The sequence below is a fragment of the Neophocaena asiaeorientalis genome, unplaced genomic scaffold (genome assembly GCF_003031525.2).
Source record: "Neophocaena asiaeorientalis asiaeorientalis breed wild unplaced genomic scaffold, Neophocaena_asiaeorientalis_V1.1 scaffold76, whole genome shotgun sequence".
In the NCBI taxonomy this organism is placed as follows: Eukaryota; Metazoa; Chordata; class Mammalia; order Artiodactyla; family Phocoenidae; genus Neophocaena; species Neophocaena asiaeorientalis.
Genome location: NW_020173668.1, coordinates 619,836 through 637,263, shown reverse-complemented (window position 1 = coordinate 637,263; position 17,428 = coordinate 619,836). Strand labels below are relative to the sequence as shown.

The window sequence follows — 17,428 nt, the reverse complement described above, 5'->3', positions numbered from 1 at the left end:
CGGCTGGGCCCGGGAGCCATGGCCGCTGAGCCTGCGCATCCGGAGCCTGTGCTCCGCAACGGGAGAGGCCACAACCGTGATAGGCCCGCGTACCGCAAAAAAAAAAGACAACACAGGGCTTCCCTGGGGGCGCAGTGGTTGAGCGCCCCCCTGCCGATGCAGGGGACGCGGGTTCGTGCCCCGGTCCGGGAAGATCCCACATGCCGCGGAGCGGCTGGGCCCGTGGGCCATGGCCGCTGAGCCTGCGCGACCCGAGCCTGTGCTCCGCAACGGGAGAGGCCACAACAGTGATAGGCCCGCGTACCGCAAAAAAAAAAGACAACACAATTTTAAAATGGGTAAAAGATTTGGATTGACATTTCTCCAAAGAAGATATACAAATGGCTAATAAGCACGTGAAAAGATGCCCAACGTCATTAGTCATCAGGGAAATGCAAGTGAAAACCACAATACAATATCATTTCACACCTTCTAGGATAACTATGATTTAAAAAATGAGCAATAACAAGTGTTGGTGAGGATGTGGAGAAATGAGAACCCTCATACATTGCTGGTGGGAAGGTAAAATAGTGCGGCTGCCTTGGAAAACAGTGTGAAAAATTCCTCAGAAAGTTAAGCATAGAATTACTATATGAACCAACAATTCCACTCCTAGGTATATACCCAAGAGAATTGAAAATATATGTCTATACAAAAACTTGTACACAAAATTTCATAGAAGCACTATGTATAGTAATAGCTAAAAAGTGGAAACAATCCAAGTGTCCATCAGCTAATGAATGGATAAACAAAACATGGTAGATCCACAATGGAATATGATTAGGTCATCAGAGGAAATGTGGTATTGATACATTCTACAACATGGATAAACTTTGAAAATATGTTAAATGAAAGAAACCAGACACAAAAGGCCACATACTGTATGATTCTATTTACGTGCAATGTCCAGAGAAGGCAAATCCATTGACATAGTTCAGTTGGGAAGAGGAAAATGGAGAGTGGCTACTAATGGGTGGGTGGAGGGTTTCTTTTTGAGTTGATGACATGTTCTGGAATCAGTGGTGTTGATTAAACTTGTGAACATACTAATACCCACTGAATTGTACACTTTAAAAGGGTGAATTTTATGGTAGGTGAATTATATCTCAAAAAAACCAAAAGAACAAAAAACCACAGGCACAGTAAAAGAACAAGAGAACACTAACATGTTACAGGCAGTCATTCCGAGATGAAGGAATTATGAGTAAGTGCATACCCTTCTTTATACATTTTCTCTGAATTTTAGTTTTTTCTACAATTAACATACTTTGTCAGGAAAAATAACTTTAAAACAGCAAATGAATACAAATCAGAGTTCCTCAGTGCTGAGGAACTTGGTGCAGAAATGAGGAGAAATATGATTGGCAACAGGGAGACCTTCAGGAGGAGGTGAATGTGGCACTAAGATGACCAACTCTTTTTTTTTTTAACTTTGTTTTTAATACATTTATTTGTTATTTATTTTTGGCTGCGTTGGGTCTTTGTTGCTGTGCACGGGCTTTCTCTAGTTGCGGCAAGTGGGGGCTACTGTTCGTTGCAGTGCTCGGTCTTCTCATTGTGGTGGCTTCTCTTGTTGTGGAGCACGGGCTCTAGGCGCGCTGGCTTCAGTAGTTGTGGCATAGGGGCTCAGTAGTTGTGGCTTGTGGGCTCTAGATCTCAGGCTCTGTACTTGTGGCACACGGGCTTAGTTGCTCTGCAGCATGTGGGATCTTCCCACACCAAGGCTCAAACCCATGTCCCCTGCATTGGCAGGCGGATTCTTAACCACTGCACCACCAGGGAAGTCCGAGATGACCAACTCTCGAATTCCTTTCTAAATTTCTGGAGCAGAACGAAATCCTAAAAATTAGGTACTGGGTTATCTTTCTATCTACTCTAAGTCCACACACAGTATCATAAAAATCATACTACGCTAACAAATCCCTCTGGTGCATAAACTTGTGTAACATTTTCCTCCACCTCTTCTCAATTGTTTGTTCATGTATTTATTCTATTACTGAAATCTGAGAATGAGGGAAGAGAAAAGAGCTTGTGGCTGCAACTTTTTTTTTTTTTTTTTGCCACACCATGTGGCATGCGGCATCTTAGTTCCCTGACCAGGGATCCATCCCATGTCCCCTGCAGTGGAAGCATGGAATCTTAACCACTGGACCACCAGGGAAGTACCAAATGTTGGGATTTTTGAAAGCTTATATCACAAATATTGGCAATGTTTACCTAATATAACGTTATTTTTCTTTCTGTTGGGAAAAAAAAAAGGTGCGCCTATGTGTCTTAGGGTTTTTTCTTAGACTGATATTATTTCTTAATCCTCAGGCCTGGGCAGTTTGTAATTTTCCTACTTCATTAACTATTTAAGTTCATAACAACAAAAATATTACAATCCCTTGTGCAGAGTGCTTTGCTATTTAAAAATAGTGGGTTTTGGGGAGTTCCCTGGTGGTCCAATGGCTAAGACTCCGTACTCCCAATGCAGGGGGCCCGAGTTCGAGCCCTGGTCAGGGAACTAGATCCCACATGTACGCCGCAACTAAGAAGTTGGTATGTTTAAAAAAAAAACAAAACAAACAAACAAAAATTACCTCAAACATTTTTTAAAAGTTTAATTAAAAAAAAAAAAAGAAGTCAGTATGCTGACAACAAAGATCCCGTGTGCCACAAATAAGACCTCGTGCAGCCAATCGATCAATCAATATTTTTTAATGAAATATTTCCAGATACATCAGTAAAAATGCCATGGAAAAATTTCTGAACGGGGGCAGTATGAAAGACACCAATATGAGTGGAAGTAGAGGTGGGAAAAAGGACCCTGCTGGAAAGAAAAGCAGCAGGGTATCCCACCTCATTCTTTCTCTTGGCACTGCTGCCACAAATACGAAGGAAAACGCTTTGAGATATTGGGACTCTCTCCCTCTGAACTGAAGCTTAGCTCAGCCTTGTCAAAGCGAGTCTGAAGGGCGCTCTGAGTCTGGAGGACGCCCCCAAAACTTTCAGGTCTCTGCTATAGCATTCCCATCTCTGAACATCGTCCTCAGTAAACAAGCGGTGATCCTCCAGCAGTGCCCAGGACTCGAGCTGTATGCGGAGCCCAGCACTCTGCAGGGCCCGTCAGCGCCGGTAACGCCGCCTTCTTGAGCCACCTGCTGGCTATCAGATGTATTGCATATTAAATCATGAAAAAATTCATACACATAATAAATACATAAATGCCTTGAAAGTTTGGAAGGACAGACAACAAAATGTTAAAAGTTATTTTCTCTGTGTGGCAGGATTAAGTTTCATTTTTAAAAAATACTTGCTTATTTATTTGGTTGCGCTGGGTCTTTAGCTGCGGCTCTTGGGCTCCTTAGTTGCGGCATGCATGTGGGATCTCGTTCCCTGACCAGGGATCAAACCTGGGCTCCTTTCATTGAGAGCATGGAGTCTTAACCACTGAGCCACCAGGGAAGTCCTGCGATTTTCATTTTTTAATGTTTTTATGTTTGTTAAACTGTCTACAATTAAATGCATCATTGTGCAATCAGTTTTTAAGAAAGCAATAAAAGTTGCCCTCCAATTTAAAAATTATTATTCTATGACTCATTCTGGCTTCATTTTTACATTTAAATGTTTGAGCTTCCAGGAATTTATTTAGTTTAAGGAATGAATTATGGATCATATTTTTTTCCCAAGATGGCTAACTGGTTGTCCAACCTCTAGCAGTCTCCAACAGTAGACATCTCGTTAAATAAATTATGCTACAGCCACCCACTGGAATACTATGCAGACATGGAAAAGAATGAAGAAACTTTATGTCATGTGCTGATAGGACTGATGTTCACAACATATTATTAGGTTAAATAAAAAAGTAGGGAGCAGTTTGTATATGATCCTAATTAGATTAAAAAATAGAATATATGCATGATGTATGTTTCTATTTATGTGAATTCTTGTAGATTCTTAAAACCTTTGTGGGCACGTACAGAAGAAGCTTAACAATGGTTTAATTGTTCCAGGAGGAAGTAAGAAGAAGGAAGGAAGAAAGAAAGGAAGGATTTTACTTTTCATTTTATCCCTTTATTAGTGGTTTAATTCTTTTTCATTATGTTCATGTATTAATTTTGTTATGTTTTGTGATAAATAAAAATAAGTGGGACATTGATTTGTATGTGTTTATGGTTTTTAAAAATCACGTGATCCCTTAGGATCAATCAGTCAGTATCTGTGTTTTGATTGATTCTGTTCCCTTTGACACTTCTTCCCCTCACCAACAGTAAGGGCTAAAATATATTGAGTGCATTCTATGAGTCAGGCACAGTTCTAATTACTGATGTCATTATCCTCATTTTCAGAGGAAAACAATGAAGTAAAGAGAAGGCTAATGTTATCCAGTTAGTAGGTTGCCTGAGATTTATCTCCAGACGCTCAAATTCCAGAGCCTGTGGAACTTAGCCATTATGCCCTGCCCTTTGGTTAAGCTTGCAGAAATTAAAGAAAGAAAGAAAACGTCAAATTTATTTATTTATTTTTTCAGTAGACATTTTCTGAATGCTAGTATATGCCAGGTGAGAAAACTGTTAAATTGTTTCTTGGGAGGCTTCCTTGAGGAAGAACAATGGATGCAATTTAAAGTCTCTGATGTAGCTAATGAAATTGAGTTGCTGTAACAGTGGTGGCCCATTGGAGCAGCAGCCTTGGTAGCCTTAACTACAAGAAGGCACTGTAGAGGACTCTTGCTGAGAATGGCCACTTCCTCCTAGTGCCATTGCTGGTCCTCTGCGGGCTGGAGATACAAAGTATCCTCCCCTCAAGGAGGTTCAGTCTCTCAGGGCACTCATGTGTTAGTTCCACAAGTGGATCTGCTATTCCAGGGAAGCAGAAAGCACTAGGATGTTGCTTTCAATATAGGGAAGTTGAGAAGTGGAAAAACAATTCTCAAAGTTATTTTTTAACTCACGTCAAAGATTTATTTAACTCATTAATGGCAGAACTAGGAGAAAGACAAAGGAGCTGCTTTGAAGAGCATTTGAGAAACAGGGGTTTATATAGTCAGTAAAAAAAGGAATGCCGAAATAAGATTGCTAATTTAGATATGACTGGTCAAGTTTCCAGGACAATAAAACCAAAACACCTTTGTGGTTAACTTCTCTGTTGGGCAATAAAACCCTATCATTTTATCAACTTCTCCAAGTTAACCACTAACCATACAGACTGTAAATGTTTCATCTTTTTTTGGTTGTAGATTATTTATCAAATATACTATAACAACAAAGTTACATTCTCCAGGAGAGTCAGTTGAGTGTCAAGCAAGCTTTTAGACAATGCTCTAGAGCGACACCAAACCAAACCAAACCAACCCCCACCAAAACAAAACGCCCAACAACCAACAAAAAAAAGCAATTCTCATTTTACCTTTTCTAAGTTTGGAGGAATTATTCTTCCACAGAAGGGAAGAACTCATCTAGCTTCGGAGATGAGCTCCCTGGGTTACTCACTAACAATTAACTTTCTCTAGACATCAGTTTCTTTGTCCATAAAATGGGAATGCTAATACTGTGAGAGTATTTATGTTTCCCATGTGAGAGAATGTAGAGCTATAAGTTAGGGCTCACTTTTTAAAATTATTCACATTCTGGCCTGAGAATGGTTGATTAATACTTGCAAATCTTCTTATTTCTGGGCTTAAGTTTGACTAACGTGACACTGGGAGTGAGAGTCTGTACGAAGTAAAGTCAGATCCAACTTAGACTGCCTTGAACGAGAACAGAAGCAGGGATTTGAGAGAGCAAGCCTTGAGGCCTGGGAGTGTGAGAAAGGCTGATAAAATGAGGACTCGGGAATCTCAAGGTATTTGCAGAGGTAGATGAACAAAAACACAATTTTATCTTTTAAAATTGATTTTATTGAAGTATAGTTGATTTGCTGTGCTGTGTTAGTTTCTGCTGTACAGCAAAGTGATTCAGTTATACATATATATGCATTCTTTTTCATATTTTTATATGGTTTATCACAGGATATTGAATATAGTTCCCTGTGCTATACAGTAGGACCTTGCTGTTTATCCATCCTATATATAATAGTTTGCATCTGCTAATCCTAAACTCCCAATCCTTCTCTCCCCAGCCGTCCTCCACCTTGGCAATCACAAGTCTGTTTTCTATGTCTGTGAGTCTGTTTCTCTTTCATAGATAAGTTCATTTGTGTCATGTTTTAGATTCCACATATAAGTGATATCATATGGTATTTGTCTTTCTCTGTCTGACTTACTTCACTCAGTATGACAATCTCTAGGTCCATCCATGTTGCTGCAAATGGCATTATTTCATTCTTTTTTATGGCTGAGTAGTATTCCATTGTATACATGTACCACATGTTATTTATCCATTCATCTGTAAATGGACATTTAGGTTGCTTCTTTGTCTTGGCTATTGTGAATGGTGCTGTTATGAACATAGGAGTGCAGGTATCTTTTCGAATTATAGTTTCCTCCAGATATGTGCCCAGAAGTGGGATTGCTGGATCATATGGCAACTCTATTTTTAGTTTTTTGAGGAACGTCCATCCTGTTTTCCACAGTAGCTGCACCCCAAAAGTGCAATTTAAATGGCCCACTTGGGGGGCTTCCCTGGTGGCGCAGTGGTTGAGAGTCCGCCTGCCAACGCAGGGGACACGGGTTCGTGCCCCGGTTCGGGAAGATCCCACATGCCGCGGAGCGGCTGGGCCCGTGAACCTATGGCCGAGGCCACAACAGTGAGAGGCCTAAGGGAGAGGGCCGCGTAATGCAAAAAAAAAAAAAAAAAAAAAAAAAAAATGGCCCACTTGAATATAGCCATGAACTGACTGTGACAAACAGAGGCATGATTAGTAATATGTAAAATATAATTGTTAAATCTTAGTAACCATGAAAACAACTTCTAGACATTTGTCTTTTACTGTTCTCTGCACTTTCCAACATTTTATTTTACCCTCATCTACCTCTGCGATAGGACAAGTGTTATCCCACTAGCCTGAGCACTTCATAAGGTCAAGACCTTCCTAAGTTCATTTACTGCGTTTGCTCACACAGTTCTCTACACCCTGAGGCCCTTCAGAAAAGGGGGAATTCAGAAAAAGCACTACCCTGGCCGCACCCCTCAGCCACCATGCCCTCAGGATAGAGGTGGTTGAGGAACCTGACCATTTGCCAGGTTGAGATGAGGACAACCAGATATCCCCACTGTTGTCTTTCAAGACCTTTCAGAGCCAGGAAGAGGCTGCCCATAGAGGATGCCTCTGGACTTCTTTGCTTCTAGTTTCTAGGTTCTGATCAGTACTGAAGTGGGCACTGTGGGTCCCACTTCTCAAGAGCCCCAGATCAAGGGGCTGGAGTGACGACCAGGGAACTGAGTTCTGTCAGGACTCCTGGGCTGGGCGGGGCAGCTTGAGATGGGGCATGGTCAGGGCTCCACGTGGCATCTTAGGCATGGGTGGTGACATCCCCCTGTTCTCCACAGAGATGGAAACACAGAGAGGGACACCCTCACTGTTTAGAAAGAGACCCCAGCCCCATGAAGGGCCCCCACTGTTCTTGGAGGGTGTGGCTAGTTCAAGGATGTTCAAGGATGAGGGGGTCTAACGGATCTCAGCTCTTTCCCACCTCATTCTCCCCTTCTTTAGCAGTTTTCCAATTGGAACCAACCATTATAACAATGAACCTCATTCACAGCGTGCTTTTCACTGGGTAGAAGGCTGCTCCATCACCCTCACACCAGCCAGTCCCATTGGGCAGGTGTGGTGCCCATTCGATAATTAGAGAGACTGAAGCTCCAGGAGGTTGGTATAGTCTCATAGGAAGTCAGCATCTGGCTGGAACGGGATTCCTGATTCATGGTCCAGTGTTCTTCCCATTAGCCCATGTGGCCTCATGCCCCCTCCAGACTGGCAGCCCACCCCCCACCCAAGGGCATGGGCCACATCTTCCCCTTCCTTCCCACCCTTGACTCTGTCTACAGGACAAAGGCTGTTCAGGGTAGTGAGGCTTCCTGAGCGGAAAACATGTCTTTCCACAAGGCTGACTCCCCCAGGCTCACCCCACACGTGGTCCTGCAGTGCAGCCAGGATGCAGCCCCACAAAAGGCCTGAGCCTGGGTTAGAAGCAAGAGGAAACCTGGGGGCTCCCAGGGAGGAGGAGAAAGGTGAGACCCAGCAGAGGAGGAGCGAGAGAGGGCCCTGCAGCGTCTGCTGGAGACTCTGCGGCGGCCGGCCGAGGCAGGTGGGGGTGAACGCAAATTTCACTGGAAGGAGAGGGAAGCCCCCTCCACCCCCCCAACCCCGGCACACCTGTCCCTTCCCTGCTATGCGCCCTAAAGTACCATTTTGCTGACTTTTCCAGTCCTTCATGCAACAATCCCGTAGTAAACTGGGCCCATGCTTGCCGTCACCAAAGATCCAGAAAATTAGTCTGCTGAACATGCCTGGAGGGTGGAGGCTGAGTCTGGGGTGTCAGGGAAAGAGGTGTCAGGACTCCATGCTCCTCTTAGATGATTCCACCTCACCCTGGTTGGTAGGCAGCAGGAGTGGCAAAGGCCTCTCCTCAGAAGGTGCCAGAAAAGATGCCAACTCAAGCTTGAGCAGTCTTACCTCATTCCTGTCTCGTAGTGTCTTCGGGAAGAACTGAGAATGAACGTGACCTGAGCAGACTGAACAGTTTGGTTATTCACGCTGTATTTATTCTTGGTCTGTTCCTTTCTCATTCCATCCTCAAGGGGTTCTCTTTGCATCTATCGCATAGTTCTAGGCCTTCCTCCCTGCCAAACTCAGCCTTTTACGGATTTATACACCAGAGACTTCCAAACCGCAACTCAGAAGTGGTCTGGGGAGAAAGGAGCAGCGAGGGGTGAGCCTGGGAATCAGGGTGCGACCGGTCAGGCCATGGAGGCTTTATACCTCCCCCTCCGCGTAAGGCTGTTTGTTTGTATTGGGCGGAAGCCAATCAGATGCGCGGGATCAGGGTGTCCTGGCAGAGGAGACAGGCGGCTATTTGTCTGTTCTCGTTTGTCCTTCTCTCTGGGAGGAAGAGGGAAGGGTTTAGGAAAGGATGGAGCAGACAGGAAAAAATCAATCCAATCCTTAAAGAGCACCGTCGGGGTGGGCTGCATGCTGTCAAATATGGCCCCAGTGAAGACCCTGCAGCTCCGGGGCTGACTCGGAGGGTCGAGGAGAGGAGTGGAAGAGGGATTAGCCGGAAAAGCAGAACGTTCTAGGCTTGACTCAACAACTGCATTCTGTGTGGTCTTGGACAAGTCACTTTCCCTTCCCTCTGGTAAATGAGGAAGCTAAGGATCCTGAAAGTGTAGGATTTAGTAACGTGAAGCCACTGATGTTGGGTTGCAGAGAGAAAAGAAGGGCAAGAGGCGATTTGAAGCTCAAAACATTTCTAAATGGCTATTTATGGAGGGAGTGCTCCCTTTGCATTGACAGCAAACAAAAAAGAAATGCACTTATTCTGGGTGTTGGAAACCTTCTATATCTTAATCTGGGGCTGGGTAGTTACAGGGTGTGTACACATGTCAAAATTTATTGAGCTGTACCCTTACGATCTGCGCTTTGTTGTATGTAAATTATACCTCAATAGAAAGGTTTAAAGAATGAGTTTAGGACTTCCCTGGTGGCGCAGTGGTTGGGAGTCCGCCTGCCGATGCAGGGGATACGGGTTCGTGCCCCAGTCCGGAAAGATCCCACATGCCGCGGGGCGGCTGGGCCCGTGAGCCATGGCCGCTGAGCTTGCGCGTCCGGAGCCTGTGCTCCGCAACGGGAGAGGCCACAACAGTGAGAGGCCCACATACCTCTTATAAATAAATAAAATTTTAAAAAATAAATAAAAAATGAGCTTAAACTCCAGTAGGAGTTTAGACTTCCAAAAGAACTTCCTAATAAGAGGGATTTTAGAGAAGTGAAGCTTCACTCGGGGAGGTTAAGGATCTCTTTTCTCTTGAGAACTTTAAGATTATCCATCTGCTGAAGGAGGCCATGGGGAACTAGGGAACAAATATGATGCCTTCTCTCGGAGAACTTTCCAAAATCCTTCCATCCTCAGAAATTCCCATGTCCTTCTCAGAGACAGCAAAATCCTCTGTGCTATCTAATTTCCATCTCTCCCCGTGCAATGCTGACTTCTCACTCTGCTCCCCGTGGAGTTCAGCCATTTCCCCGGCCTTACACAAAATCTCTTTAGAGCCGTGAAGCTTGAATATTGAGGGAGACCTCATTTCAACCTTCTCACAAAACTTCTCTCTCCCTCTCCCCAGTTTCTCCTCCTTGGGGATGTCAGTTCCTGTTCTGAGCCCGCCTCCACCCAGGCCCTTTTTCCGGTGGCATGTGCCAGCCGGTCCTGCATCCCACATCCCCAGCTGTTGACATTTCGTTGCCATTACCCACAGGATAAAGAAAGGGCCCCTGTTATTCAACAATAGGGGAAAAGAAGGAGACAATGGGAAATTGTGCTTCCGATGGGGTGGAGACAGAGAAGGAAAGGACAGACAGATGACAGACAGGGGAGCTGGACAGAAGGGGTCAGGTTTTTTGAAGCAACTGGAGGTCCTGGAAGTCTGATTCCCACCTTGAGAGCCTCTTCCCATAGGCAATGCGCACCCAGGCACCGGAGGGCAGAGGTGAGGGCTTTGTTGGGGGAGGTGGAGTGGTGCTACGCAGAGTAGGCCCGTATGGAAAAGTGGAGGCAGCTGGAACTTGACACCTATGGATCTTTGAGCCTCATTTGTAGTTCACTCCATGCCCATCAGTCCAACATCCTTATACCCACCCATTAATCCATCCTTTCTCTGGTCTAAGAGCATCTAGAAGAAACGAGGCATCCCATTCTCCACAATATTCCAGGTAATTATTCCTGGGTTGCCTCCTTTACTCCATCCCTCTTCATGGGTTCCCATGCCTCTTCCTAAGCCGTGTCTTCCCCTGAGCCCAGGACAGTGAGTGCCACAGACACAGTGCCCGGCCACAGAGCTGGACCCTAGTCACTTAGCCTGGCTTAGTTGGAGTGATGAGTGGGGGAGTTTTTGGTACCTTGATTTCTCTGAACTCAGGGCAGAAGCCTTTCCTCAAAGGTGTGAAAGGAGAGAGTACGATGATCAGGGGTCCAAGTCCTGGGGCTCTTAGATGCTTGGACCTCCCAGGGGCCCAGGCAACTCCTTCACCTGGAGTCTCTTCCTCCAGCAGGACAAAAAGCTTCCAGTCACTGCTCCCTCCATCTCTGTGAAGAGGCCCACTTCTAACAGGTCAGTGTCAAAATATCTTACACAGTACTGTTGATCAGAATGTTCATAAAATAATTATCAGTGAAATAATTTTATTCTATACCTAAAAGTGTCTCATAAAAATTATGAATATTTAGCTTAAATAAAACTTTATAAGTGGAAAAAAAAAAGGTGGGGGGAGGCACTGGAGCTGTTAGCTGCGCTCTCATTCTCTGTAAAGGGTATGAAGAAGATATGTGTGCGCCTGCTTTGAGAAACAGAAAGATCAGTGACTAAGAGCTTGAACCTCATGTCAAGTCTGGATTCAAGTCCCAGCAAACCCCTCCTCTTACTAGCTGTGTGACCTCACTCAAGTATCCTGATATGTGAGCACCTTTGAGCATATAAAAATGGGATCCATAGTTGTTCCTACCTCATAGGATTGCTAAGGGGAGTAGATATAAAAATGTACATGTAAAGCGCCTAGAGCAGTTTCAGGCACATTAAACTTTAAACATGTTGGTGCTGGCTGTCATTACTATGGGTCCCTCAATCGGTCTCAGTTCCCACTATCACTGTGCTTACCAGGTTCTCCTGTACAGGAGATGTGTTCTCTCGCTCAGGTCCCTGTCCCAGGTGCTTTCCTTTTTAACCATTGGGAAGTCCTTTCTGCACCTAAACCCTGTCTCTTCTGCTGCATGCTCAGCTCTGGCCTTCATCTGCAAGAAGATGGAGTCCAGCTCCTTAGCTTTGCGACTCCTCCTCAGTCTTGCCTTCCTCTTGCCGTGTCTCTGCTCTCCTTCCCAGAAGTCCTTAATGTGAGCTCATTCATTAACACACATATTTATCTAGCACCTACTGTGTGCCAGAAACTATGCCGGGAGCTGCAGATAACAGCTAACATATACATAGCCCTTATTAGATATCAGGACCTACTGAAGCATTTTACACACATTCTTCTAATCCCCACAACTGCTCAGTGAGGTAGGTGTGCTACTATTCACCACATTTTACTGATGAGGACATTGAGGCAGAGAGAGGTTAAGCAACTTGTTCAAAGTCATGCGATTAGGAAGTGGAGGAATCAGATCTCAAAAAGGAATAAAACTAGGTTAAGGGGTCTTTAGTCTAATTTTAAAAAAATGGCCAAGGTGATAAAGAATAAAGAATAGAATAAAGAAGGGGGGAAAATCAACTACTGAAATAGACAATTGTGTTTGAAATCTTTTTTTTTTTTTTTTTGCGGTACGCAGGCCTCTCACTGTTGTGGCCTCTCCCGCTGCGGAGCACAGGCTCTGGACGCTCAGGCTCAGCGGCCATGGCTCACGGGCCCAGCCGCTCCGCGGCATGTGGGATCTTCCCAGACCGGGGCACAAACCCGTGTCCCCTGCATCGGCAGGCGGACTCTCAACCACTGTGCCACCAGGGAAGCCCTGAAATCATTTTTAATAGCCTTATAATTTTATATTTGATAATTACTGGAAAGCTCACTGACATAGTCTACATATGCATATGTATTAGTTTCAGATCCACACTGCTAATTTAGCTGTTAATAGAACTACTTCTAAGAAAAAAAAGTCCCCAGTCCAAGGCAGTAGGGGAACCAGAGGAGTAGATCACAGTGCACTACAGCGTGATGAAGTGGAGGGGAGGGGAAAGGTTTCCCAGAGGAGGTGAGGCCCAAACTGATTGTCTGTAAGAAGAAGGTGAGGCCCAAACTGATTGTCTGTAAGAAGAAGGTGAGGGTGAACTTGGACTGTGTTGGAGCCAGAACATGTCTGGAGCACAGCACAGAGGGCACAGGTAGTGAGGGGTGGGGGGGGGGCAACGCTGGAGGTGCTGGGAGAAGCTGGATCACAGAGAGCCTTGGAAGTTGGGTTTGGACATTGGATTTGATCTTCACGGCAATGCGGAGTCACTGTTTTCAGCAGGAGAGTGACAAGACCATATTTACTCTGGCTTCAGATGAAGAATGGGTATTGGGAGAGGACAGAGACCACAGCTGGCCATCCAGAAGGCGAGACTTGGGAAGTACAACTGGTGCTGAGAATGGATAGGTAGAGGAGGTGCTAAATTAGGACTTGCTGACTGCAGGGATGTGAGAGAGGAGGAGGGATGGGCTCAGGAGGCCTGGCAGGGAGTGGAGTTAGTTACTGCCCCTCCCCCATTACCTTCCTTTTGCGAACAACTTCAGCCCCTTTTTCTGCCCTCATGGCTTCCAGCTGGACAGTCCCCTCTCAGGAATCCCTGATGGGAGATCTACCCTGTTCCCTCCACCCCATGCCCTTAGTCCTAAGGAACGCTCACCCTTTGTGCCCTGCAGACTGTGCTGGGCTAACTCCCCATCATGCAAGGCAGGATCAGTCTTCCCACTCTCTGCCACTTCCTTCTCCCTTGGGCCTTCACCACCTTCCACAGAGCCCTGGGGGACTCAGGTAAGACCTTAGCTCTGCCCAGAATCTGGGGAACAGTGGTGGGGAAAGTGGAAAGGGCAGCTGTTGGGGATACTCTGGGGCTGACAGTCATTGCTGAGTGCGCAATGGAGGAGGGGGTTGGGGGAGCCTGGGGTAAGGGGATCTGGGTAGGCACTTGGGGCATTGAGGGTCGGGGGTTCCTGCCACTGTGGCCCCCTCTGCTCAGCGCCCCACCCTGGCCCCCACTACCTCCTGCCCCCCATCCACGAGGTCATTCACTCTCGTCGTGGGGCCACGACCACGCTGCCCTGCGTCCTGGGCGCCCCGCCTCCCAGCTACAAGGTGCGCTGGAGCAAAGTGGAGCCGGGGGAACTCCAGGAAACGCCCATTCTCATCACCAACGGACTGCACGCCCGGGGCTACGGGCCCCTGGGGGGGCGTGCCAGGATGCGAAGGGGGCATCGGCTAGACGCCTCCCTGGTCATCGCGGGCGTGCGCCTGGAGGACGAGGGCCGGTACCGCTGTGAGCTCATCAATGGCATCGAGGACGAGAGTGTGGCGCTGACCCTTCGCCTGGAGGGTGAGGCCCTTCGGTTACTGCCCCGCTCCTCTCCAGGGGTGGCTCGGCTGTCTCATCTCAGGCCTCCCAGGGCTCCTCCCCAGCCTCTCCCCCGCCTGCCCCCGGGGTCCCCCTAGCCCTTTTTCCTAGGCTGCACCGCCCTTCCTTCCCCCTCTCCTTCTGCCTGCCCTCCCCAGGCTGTCTGCCACCCCCCAGGTGTGGTGTTTCCGTACCAGCCCAGCCGGGGTAGGTACCAGTTCAATTACTACGAGGCGAAGCAGGCGTGCGAGGAGCAAGACGGACGCCTGGCCACCTACGCCCAGCTGTACCAGGGTGAGCGGCCGAACCCCGGCACCGCCCAGGCACCCTCCGGGCTGTCACGTGGACCCCAGTGGAGGCGAACTCCGGGTCTGCTCCCGCTTGTGACGCCTCTAATCGCCCTACACAACCCCCACCCCCCGCCATCTCCCCCCAGCGTGGACCGAGGGTCTGGACTGGTGTAACGCGGGCTGGCTGCTCGAGGGTTCCGTGCGCTACCCGGTGCTCACGGCGCGCGCTCCGTGCGGTGGCCCAGGTCGGCCCGGGATCCGCAGCTACGGGCCCCGCGACCGGAAGCGCGACCGCTATGACGCCTTCTGCTTTACCTCTGAGCTGTCAGGTAAGGGGGCGGGGCTAGCCAGCCTCAGCACCGGAGGGGGCGTGGCCTGACCGGCTGCGAAGGAGGAGGATTCAGCCTGTGAATGAGGCGAGGCGGGGCGGGGCGAGCGGGGCCAGGACCCGGACCTGAAGGATGGGGCCGGGAAGGTAAAAGGCAAGTGGCTTGAGATCCCGGGCCAGCTCCGTGGTCTCTTGAAGGCCTCGCCCCTCCGTCACTCCGCCCACCCAGGCTCCAGCCTGTCTCCCGCAACCTCACCCGCACCCCGAGTCTCGTTACTCCCACTCCTCCTACCCAAGCTCGGACCCACCCGACCACACCTGACCCCCCGCCTCTGCTCCCTGGGAGTCTGAATCCCGCTGCGCCCCGGCTGGCCCTTCTCTGGATCAGTCGGTGACCCGCTTCGGTCCCCAGGCCAAGTGTTCTTCGTGCCGGGGCGGCTGACGCTGTCTGAAGCCCACGCGGCGTGCCGGCGGCGCGGGGCCGTGGTGGCCAAGGTCGGGCACCTCTATGCAGCCTGGAAGTTCTCCGGGCTGGACCAATGCGACGGCGGCTGGCTGGCGGATGGCAGCGTGCGCTTCCCCATCACCACGCCTCGGCCGCGCTGCGGGGGCCTCCCGGATCCCGGAGTGCGCAGCTTCGGCTTCCCCAGACCCCAGCAGGCGGCCTACGGGACCTACTGCTACTCCGAATAGGGGCCCACAGCGCCCCCTCCAGCGCTCGCGACAAAGCCTGGGAGTCGTGTCAGGGGTCTCTCGCCGCCCCTTTCCCGCGAGCCTCCCCTTCCATCAGACGAGGAGCAGTCCCTCCTGACCCGCCTTCTCGGCCGAGGGCTGCAGGCCGAGGATCCCGGCTGTCCCGGCGTCGGGGAGGGGAAGTGGTGGCGCACCCGGTGGCGGTGCGCGGCTACGACCCTCGGACCCGCGGTGGTTCGCGCGCCCCGACAGACGAGGCAGCCACTGCTAGGTGACGGAAGGGGAGTCCAGGGGCATTAACTGACTTCTATATACAGCAATAAAATAACTCGAGGACTTTTTGTGTTGGGTGAAGCTGTAAGCGCGGCGGCGAGGCGTGGGGGGATGAGGGGGATGGCCTTGGACCCAGCGTGCTGACAGCGCGCCTAGGAAGACAGAGTAAGAGCAGAGGCTACTGCCCCTGAGGGGTGAACCTGCAAGAGAGTAGGGATTGCGAGGAGAGGGCACCAAAAGGCCGAAAGAGAGTTGGATTCACCGTGGACGGCCTGGTCACGGATAGGAGCAAATGAATCCAGGGTGGTGTTGTACCAGGCACCACGAGGGGGCGCCACACACTCACTTAAGATTACTCTAGTTCAAATCTGCCAGGAGCGCTCCAACCCCCGAGGCCTAGCCCCTGGGCACCACAGAACAAATACAAGGTGGACCTGAACATATTTCAAAATGTGTTTGTATCCTGCCAGTCTCCCCGAAGGGTTTACATGATTGCTATTAAAGGAAGGAAAGTCATTCCGCTGTTAACAGCTGATGGGAAATTAAGCCCTCAGAAGGAGGAGGAGGTTAACGGACACAATAAGGTTCTCGCAGGGCTGATACTGCAGGGTGGTTATGTGCATTGGGTTTAGCGTTCACCACCATCACGACTGCCAGGGCAAAAGGGGCAACTGGGCCAGGGGCATTCTTAACAACTGGCTAAAAGAAACATACCAGTAACTCAAGAGACAAACTCCAATGTCATTAATTCATTTTCCTTAATATATATTATATTCTATACATTTTATTTGTATGTTTGTTTGTTTATTACTGTTCAAGCAATCTAACTACACCACAGAAAGCCTGGGCTAGAGAATAGTCATGACTGGAGCAAAGGGTATGAACTTCCTAATAGCACTTCATACATGTTGTAAAATTGCCTTCCAAGAGGATTCTTGCAATCATTGTCAAATGAATTCATCCCATGGGACTTTATATAAGGGACAGAGGATGACTGAATGAACATCATCTTCAATAATCCTCATATGGCAAATGAAATATTTGTTCCAGTGCTTAAGCTTTGGTTTTTTTCATCTCGGTCATGGGATAATAAGATCTGCCTCCCAAGTTTGCTGTGAACAGTAATTGAGACAATGCATCGACTGCATAGTACATGCCTGGTACACATAAGAGGCACTCAGTAAGCGGTACCTATAATAATTAATGAGTAATAATGATAGTAACAGAACAAAAATAATCATTCCTATTCAGGTTCTTACTAGGTAGCCTGTAGTATCCGTTGTTGTATGGCACTGATTAGTCAGGATAAGCTAAATTATGCTGTGATAACAAAAACCCCCCAAATCTCAGTGGCTTAAAACATAAAGGTTTATTTCTCACTCTAGCTACATGTATTGTGGTCAATAATGGGGCTCTTCTCATTTTAGTTATTCAGGGACCCCGGGTGACAGAGCAGCCACCATCTCATATGCCATCAATCACCACGCCAGAAGGAAAAAATAAAAAGAGCTCTGGAGGGTCTTATACAAGCAGTTAATAGCTACAGCCCCCAGGGACACCTGTCTTGTCCACAACTCAATTCTCCA

At 48.1% G+C, this 17,428-nt stretch overlaps 1 protein-coding gene across 2 annotated transcripts; it reads left to right on the top strand.

Moving 5' to 3' along the window:
* Positions 1–10,519: 10,519 nt before the first annotated feature.
* Positions 10,520–15,910, top strand: HAPLN2 (hyaluronan and proteoglycan link protein 2). Of its 2 annotated transcripts, XM_024748256.1 has the most exons (8): positions 10,520–10,667; positions 10,846–10,890; positions 11,230–11,288; positions 13,570–13,681; positions 13,887–14,240; positions 14,436–14,552; positions 14,695–14,877; positions 15,289–15,906. In XM_024748256.1, exons 4-8 carry the CDS (start codon positions 13,594–13,596, stop codon positions 15,567–15,569), a joined length of 1,023 nt encoding a protein of 340 aa, XP_024604024.1. In that variant the 5' UTR covers positions 10,520–10,667; positions 10,846–10,890; positions 11,230–11,288; positions 13,570–13,593; the 3' UTR covers positions 15,570–15,906. The 2 variants fall into 2 exon arrangements, with proteins under 2 accessions (XP_024604024.1, XP_024604025.1); XM_024748257.1 differs by lacking the exon at positions 10,846–10,890 and having other exon boundaries at positions 10,574–10,667; positions 11,227–11,288; positions 15,289–15,910.
* The last annotated feature ends 1,518 nt before the right edge of the window (positions 15,911–17,428 follow it).